Here is a 7,787-nt window from a genome sequence, read left to right as displayed (position 1 = left end):
TATTTTTTATTTTATTTTTTTTTACATTTCTCTTGCTTCTAAACAATTTACTACATCTCCAGGAATTAATTAAATACACTGGGGAATGCAGTGCTCTCCTACGACTTCTAACTGCACAAAACAAGGTTTGTGTTTGGTGTGCGGAACATTTCCTGTGCTCCATATCTGGAGCGAACTGCCCCGCGGAGCGAAGTGTTGCGCGATGGGAGTGGTTCCGTTATGAGGTCAGCGCGAGGTACGGAGCCCAGCGCGCGGCGGGCGGAGAGAACCGAACTCCGGGAGGGACACGCGTGAGTCAGAGGGAGACTGAACGCGCGGACAGCAAGAAACGTTTTATTTAGACGGGCTTGGCCGAGTGAGCCCCTCGCCGGCGACCGAATAGCGCCCGTCGCCTTTTCTTCGGGAGGAACCCGAGGAGACGTCGTGCTTGCGCCGTGGCTTTTCGTACGAGGCGAACGGGAAGAAATTACCTAGCTTGCACAAAAAGAGAGAGAGGAGACTCCGAAGAGATATAGACAGAGAGAGAGAGAGAGAGAGAGAGACACAGAGAGACAGACAGACGCGCGAGTGCGAAAGTTTTCGTGTCTGAAAACAAACGTAACTGCCGAAATCGTGACGCATAAACCATGCACTCGGTCTGCAGCGCGGGATAGCCGTTTCGTGCCGCGCGTTTGAAAGGATTGCAGCGACCGCCACAAAGTTTAATGCGCGGAACGTTTCGTTCCATGCGCCAGAAAAACGGACATTGCATAAAAGGAGCCGATTACATGCTCGTTTAGAGCCGTTGTGTGCTACGTTTGGTCGCTTCGCCAGGATTGCGTCCCCCGCGCTGTAGACTGGGGAACCGGGGGGCTGGGTTGGATATACGCCTGTGTATTTTCACTTTTCCTTCACGGCCTTCTCCGGGATGTATCTTCTTGTGAAATGCGTGCTGATCGGCCAACTTATGGTCTTGATGGCGAAGAGTAGCAGCAGGGCGCTCTTGTGTCTGCCCTGCGACCTGTCCAAATGCGAGGAGCCCAAGCACTGTACCGGCGCCGTGGTGCCGGGGATCTGCGGCTGCTGCTCCGTGTGCGCCAAGCAGAGGAACGAAAGCTGCGGCGGCGTGTACGGTCTGTACGGGACCTGCGACCTGGGGCTCCGGTGCGTGATCAGACCCGCGCTGAACGGTGGCTCCATCACGCAGTATGAGGTCGGAGTTTGCGAAGGTTTGTAATGCTCGCTGCCTCTTTCATGTATTGCTTCTACCGTTTAGAAAGTTATTCTGCATCCCTTTGGGGTCAAATAAAAACCCAGTGATGAAATATCAGCCTGTATTCGTCACATTTGACAGTTCTAATATTTTTGGTGAACAGAGGACATTAAAAAGGTGAGAGTGGAGAACTGAATCATTTATGGATTACGATGCGTTCTGCTTGTAGTAGTAAATGAATCAACCAGAAGTTCGAGGTAAATTGAGTCATTTATTATTGTGAAAGGCGCAATGCTGACAGAGAGTCCTCAAATGTCAGAAGGTTATGGCTTTCTACAATAAACTGGCCTTTCCAGTTGGCTACGGTGAGCGGGAGCGCGATGGGGAGGGAGCCGGAGCGTGCAGGCTGGTTAATGTGTTTGCAGTATGTCGGTTTTCCATTTCTTTCGGGTATTGCTAACGGATTCCGTGCTGTTTTTGGACGTCGTGCCAGCCCCGCTCTTTCCGCCGAGGCTTGTTGGTTTTTCGTTGGAATGTCTGCTATGCAACTTGCGCGTCAGACCATATATTTTGCATCGGCAGCAGGAGGACGTCAGCTTTGTGTCACGGGTGTTTATGCTCGCGGAGACGTCATTTACCCGTCGCGTGTTGACTCGGGTAATGCGTTTGCGCCATTGCATATACTAGCGCGCTGTACATTGTCCATGCGAGCACAGTACTTTTTTACGCAGTTGAGGCATTTCACCTGTTGAACATTGCCTGCCCCACGAAGGTATTTCACGGAGCTGCCGCCACGTGTGTTTGCTTTGAGAGAACAAAAGAGACGCGCTGTTTTACGCACGAATCACGTCATCCAGATTTACCGTAGACGACCTTTTCTTTGCGCCTAGCAGCTCAGAACCGTAGCCAAGGCAGGACAGCTGGCGAGGAGGCCCTGCCGGTTCTCCGCGTGTGCGCCCATCGTCCTGGCCTGGCGGTCAGACGACGCGCTGCGCGAGACCGTGGGTCAGATTTCTACACGGCTGGGCAGGAAGTCCGCGTGGGTGGCGCCGCGACTGTTCGGCATGTCATCTCTCAGGTGACATCTGATGGGGTCTGGCCAAGAAAACAGAGCAGCATAAAGTGTCAAAGCCATGCCTGCCGCTGGAACGAGCCTGATCAAAGTGATGACGGCGACAGCCGGAGTTTTCCCAGTGTATCCTGTGCCGCGGTGACCCCCTCCTAACCCCGTGGCGGCCCGAGGTATCTGGGGACGTTTCCGGGGATATGCTTTTATACTCAGCTTTCATGTTGACCCGCCCCCAATAAGTTACTCTGGATAATTAATATTCTACAGCGCTGTGGGTGTGACATCAGCGGTTGGTATGGTCACAGCAGCCAGTCCAGTCTTCTGCGTGGACTGACCACTAGACTTCTGTCTGAGGCACTAAGCTCTCTGAAGTGTGAGACTGCACTGGATGAAACCTGCATCACACACGATTGTTTCTAAATGGCCCAGGGACCCCCTTTTGAGATGCATCACGTCTCTCCGAGCATGTCTCCGAGCGCCCAGCGGGAAGTGTCAGAACTATGCCGTCCTTCCCGGTGAGGCGTGCGCTGGGAGTTCCAGGGCGACGTTCTCGATGGCATGTTTGACAGCAGCGATCGGCGGGTTCCTGCAGTATACTGCCTCCATGCTGTTGCATGCTAACGGGGTGGCGGCGTGGCGCTTCCATTAGGCCTCCGCCCCCGAGACGGCAGCCTGCTGGAAGCATCGCCGCACAGCCTGGCACGCCTGTGTAACCCCCCCCCCCAAGGCCATCACTGACTGAGGCAGTCTGAGGGTTTGATGGTCAGCTTCTGCACTTCTGCAAATGCTGGCTGGGCTCACTGATGGTGAACAGAGAACTGTGCCAGAGGCTGTTAGTGCTCTGGCACGATTTTTAGTTAAATAAACCCTGGCTACATATTGTATATAAATACTGTGTGTTGAATGGACACCTGAAGAGATGCCCTTCTGAGAAGCAGGCTGTGCAGTTGTGGTTAAAAACACGTTTAGAGGTCACAAAAAATTGCTATGCAAAAGTTATTGGCATTTTCATTTATCTGCTTCAGATTAAATGTAAGGCTAAGAATGTTTATTGGAAAATGCCTTTTTCTGCACGTGCTAAGGCCCTTTAAAACAGACAGCGGTTGCTACGCACTTTGTGTACATTATTGTGGTTTTTTACGTTTGTTTTGATATCCCAGCACACATGTATGGACCTGTGTGCTGCTTTCACAGTGTGGAAGTGTTGAACAAATTAACACACGCTTAGAATCGGTTCAGTAACTTCGCCTGCGATAGTTTTTAGACCTGAGTTTGAAAAACTGCAAGCGTTAGCATAACAGTATATTTTGTAAATCAAGAACACATGCGTGCCGTGAAGAGAAGAGGTCAGTAAAATCCATCGCTTAATATTCGTCCCAACCCCGTCCAGTCTAAATCGATCACAGATGGCGCCCCACAATACAGCAGTCTATTCCTGGCTGTACCGTTACGAGCCACCGACATTTGCTTTGTTGATACTGTGCCCGTGCACGTTTCAAAATGACTGCAACTGGTGTGGGATGGACTGAAGACATCTGCGCATCGCCTTGCTTGTTCCTTCAAGAACCATTTGGAAGGTGCTTTGGAAGCAGCTCCGGTGCCGAGCCACGGCGGAGCCTAAAGGAACGGGAGTGCTCCGACGCGTCCTCGCCGCCGTGGTGGTGCGGCTTGCCTCAGGAACGCCCAGCAGATCTTCCAGCTCCCTGGCTGGACATCCTGGATCACTGAGCCCAAATCATTTAAAGCCTTAAAAACATCTCCAGCTTTCATGAAGGATGCGTTCCGCACAGGGCAGCGAGCGCCTTCCAGCCAGCGTTTTGGTTTTTAATTCATTTATTTTTTTTCGTGAGGAGCTCCTTTGTGCGGCTGGATGCCGCACTCCGCGGCACGGCTCCCGAGTCCCGTTGCGGGATCTCTCGTGAGCAGAGCGGCCCGAGGTTCCCAGGATCAGGAGGGCCGGCCCCGTTCATCTGTCCAGCCCGGGTCGCTGCTGTCAGCGTAATGCGCGTAGCCGGGGGAGCGATGGGTAGACTCAATCGCGCAAATGACTGGGAACGAAGGCGAGCCGGGCAAATTAGATGCGAACACCTGGAGAATGCAGGCACGGACGCTCCTCAGCAGTGCTGTTCACACACACAGGCCTCTGTCTGTTAACAAAGGAGCTGCACATTGCTCTGCATCAGTGTCAGCCAGGCCTTTTTGTATGGAATTCCACTGCCAAAATGCTAAATGACCCGTCAAAACAAGGCTTATGTGATTACCGCAGAACTTTCACGATGGTGGCAAAGTGAATGTCAAGTAGATCAGGATAAAAACTCCTAAATACTACGGAACTGCTCCCTTCCTGTTTTTTTTTTATATCCTGTTCTGAGATTTTATTCCTTGTTTGTTTGTTTGTAGTGCTCTCACCTTTATTGTTTTGAAACCAGCAGACGTGATATGATGATCTCCTCCACAGCACCCTGACACCCTCTCTTAGTAGCCAAACTGCCCGGTGTTCTCTTTTTTTTTTTTCTTTTTTTTTTTTTCTTTCCCTCCCTCCACCGGTGGCCAGATCAGGCGTGCTGGTGAGCACAGGTTTGTCCGGCGCAGTCAGGGAAGATGCGCGGGAAGTTCTCCTCTCCCCTCAGACAGCCTCTCCGTTAGGGGAGCTCCACAGCGCTCCAGGCGTCCTTGGGGCTGGGGTCAGGGTTTCTCGGGTGCGGTTGGATGACAGCAGCAAGAGCGGCTACAGCTCGGCATCCGGGAATGCCAAAACCAGCCTGACCGTAACCTGTGAGTTCTGCCTGCTCGCCCGCTCTCCATTGTTTGGTACGCCACACGCGACGATTACCCGCATTAAAAACGTGTTGTTTCCATGTCAAATTAATAATGGGTGTCTCTGATGCAAATGAGCAGGCGCTTTGTGCATCAGGACAGCGTCCCACTCAGATAAAAACCAGGTGTCACTATGACACGTAGCAACAAAATGAGGGCTCACCGTGGCAACGAACAGGATGCGCCGTAATTCGATGACATGCCCAGATAGCGGTAAAAACTCCACTCCCGAATCCTTCCACTTGTGCGTTGACTGCACTGATTATTCAAATGAGTCAGCTGTTTGTAGTCTTCTTTGGCAGGGTTTTTTTGTTTTGTTTTTTTTACTCCCGGTGTTGGATCTAATTTGCATGGTTTTTTAAGGGTATGTTTAAGCTGCATGTTTTTTTATGGGTTGATTTATATTGGGTAATGTGAGAGGGAGGCCTGCATTTTTCCTCGTTGTTTATCTGTCTGAGGCAAGGTAGCGGAAGACATTCCAGACTTTGCTGGAATGCAGAAGCATTCATTCTTTCGGAGAGAGGTGGCATGGTGTCTCCTTGTAGGGCCCTAATATAAGTGGGTTGCGTTTGTTTGTTTGTAGGTGGAAGAAAACTGTTCCCTTGTCCTTACACACGCGAGTGAACTCGTAGGGCAGCGTAAGGGCAGCGGGCCGCTCACTGCGTGATCCGGGCATGCCTGGCACCGGAGCTTTTAAAAGCTGCTCCGCACCCGTTCCCTGCGAGTGGAAATCTAATCCCGATGCCTATATAAGATGACTCCTGGAGCGCCCCCTCCGTCCGAGTGGCAGCATGTCTGTCTCGGCCCTGCGTCTGTAGGCCCGGGCTGTGTGTGTGTGTGTGTGTGTGTGTGTGTGCGCTCAGACCACCGGCCGTGTGTTTTTTAATGCTGCGGGCAGCCAAACCTGGCCACCTCTAACCTCCCCCCCCCTGCAAGAGCCAGTGAGCAGAGTGACAGAGGACTCGCCCGCCAACAGCCTGTTATTCGTGGCCTTCGCCCTTTCTGCAGGGAGGACTAAGGCAATGGTGTCTAAGCGTTCGGCTTTCTCACACACACGCGCACACTCACCCACACACACACTTATACACGTTGGCACCACCACCCAGAGCGCCGATGGCCTGTTTTTGCTATGTCTGGTCAGCGTTGGAGCATGGCGCTGGTGTCACGGCGAGCATGACTGATACTGGCGGTAGGTGGAGTGGGTGGGGTTTGGGGTGGAGGAGTGCTCACACTCCCTGCTTGTGCTCCCGCAGGGGGATTTAAAACCTAGAGGTCTGAAGGCAGCGACGCCCAGCAGAACGAAGCTGAGCGCAAGACTGATGCCCGAGGCAGTCGTTCAGTGCCCAGAATGTCGGGCCGCGCGCCGCGTTATATATTTCCCGTCTGTAAGGACGCTGCTTGCTAGGCTCCTCCGCGACCTTCACGAAGACAGACGTGTCCGCAGCAATTGATGGGTGTCTATTTACCGGCGAGCCGGCCCCTGTTGTTCCCGGGGCAGAATCTGGGAAAGACGCACGCTGCACCCGCATGGGCGCGCCTTCGTGCATGCGCTGGCACTCGTAGAGCACGCAGATACGCTCGTGTGTATTCTGCCGTGTCTGAGCACGCACGCACACACGCACGCATGCCGATAAGGTCGACACACCAGGCTCCATATCAATAATATGTGTTTGCACTGTAAATAACACTTCATAATGGGGCTGGGAGATTGCCGCATCGCAAGGTTCAGGGTCATTTGTGTTTTCAAAATTGCTGCTATGTTGAAATGCCACTATATAGTGAGGTGGGGAAGGATGTTAGGTGCACTGCTATTATGCAGCAGGAGTGGTTTACACTGCATTTCTCATTCCTGACACCTTGCTGTAGTGTTTGTTACTCAGTGATCTGATTGGCCAGGGAGAAGTTCTGCTTTTACCTATATACTTGCTACTCTTATTTCCACAGGTGTGTGCAGTTGCAGCTTCGCATGCTGACATGACACCCACATTAGCACTTTGTTTTTCAGTCATGCGGAGAACTGTGGTCAGCTGTTTTTGGGTTTTTTTAACTATAAATTTTGTTTTTAACACGTGTGCTCCTAAATGTGTGCATCTGCGTCGACATGGGTTTTTGTGTTTTTGTTTGTTTTTTAAACGTCCTTCTCTTCGATGCTTGCACAGACGAAAACTGGGAGGATGACCAGCTGCTGGGATTTGAGCCGTGCAATGAGAACCTGCTTACAGGCTGTAACATCATCGACGGGAAGTGCGTGTGTGACAACGTGCGGACATGCAACAACCCATTTGAATTTGCCAGTCAGGAGGCTTGTCAGACAGCCCTGAAGAGGATTGAAGGTACAACCCCCCCCCCCTTTCTCCCTCTCTCTCTCCCTCACCCAATCACTGACTCATTCACTATGTCGGTGACCAACTCCGAAACCCGTACGTGCACGGTCATGTTGTAATGTGGCATTCAGTGAATGCCTCAGCGTGCAGCTCCACTGATGCGTGTCAGACCTCCACCGATCGTTCTGGACTCCCCTTGCTACTCGACTCGGCTAGCTTACCCAAACAAACATTACAGATCTGATTAATCCTGGAGAGAAACTGCGTTTTTAGGTCTCCAGCCCAAGTCAATGTGCTGTGCATCTGATTTCGAGAAGCACTCCATCATTTTTAAGAATAAGGGATTTAATGCATTCTGCCATGCTAAATTGTGTGTGATTAATTT

The 7,787-nt window shown here is 51.8% G+C and overlaps 1 protein-coding gene across 3 annotated transcripts in view; it reads left to right on the top strand.

The window, feature by feature from the left end:
* Positions 1–213: 213 nt before the first annotated feature.
* The window catches only part of crim1 (cysteine rich transmembrane BMP regulator 1 (chordin-like)), a 57,927-nt gene continuing 50,353 nt past the window's right edge, over positions 214–7,787 (top strand). For 2 of the 3 annotated variants that reach the window (XM_081721023.1, XM_027004800.3), the window contains exons 1-2: positions 215–1,208; positions 7,238–7,411. In XM_081721023.1, coding sequence (XP_081577149.1) covers positions 908–1,208; positions 7,238–7,411 — 475 coding nt within the window. In that variant the 5' untranslated portion in view covers positions 215–907. Of the gene's footprint in view, positions 1,209–7,237; positions 7,412–7,787 lie in introns of all 3 variants that reach the window. The other variant, XM_081721022.1, reaches the window with a different exon arrangement.

Source organism: Electrophorus electricus, chromosome 10 (genome assembly GCF_041902795.1).
Source record: "Electrophorus electricus isolate QZ-2024a chromosome 10, ASM4190279v1, whole genome shotgun sequence".
Classification (NCBI taxonomy): domain Eukaryota; kingdom Metazoa; phylum Chordata; class Actinopteri; order Gymnotiformes; family Gymnotidae; genus Electrophorus; species Electrophorus electricus.
Note: the sequence above shows the minus strand (reverse complement) of the source record. Positions and strands in the feature narration are given on the sequence as shown.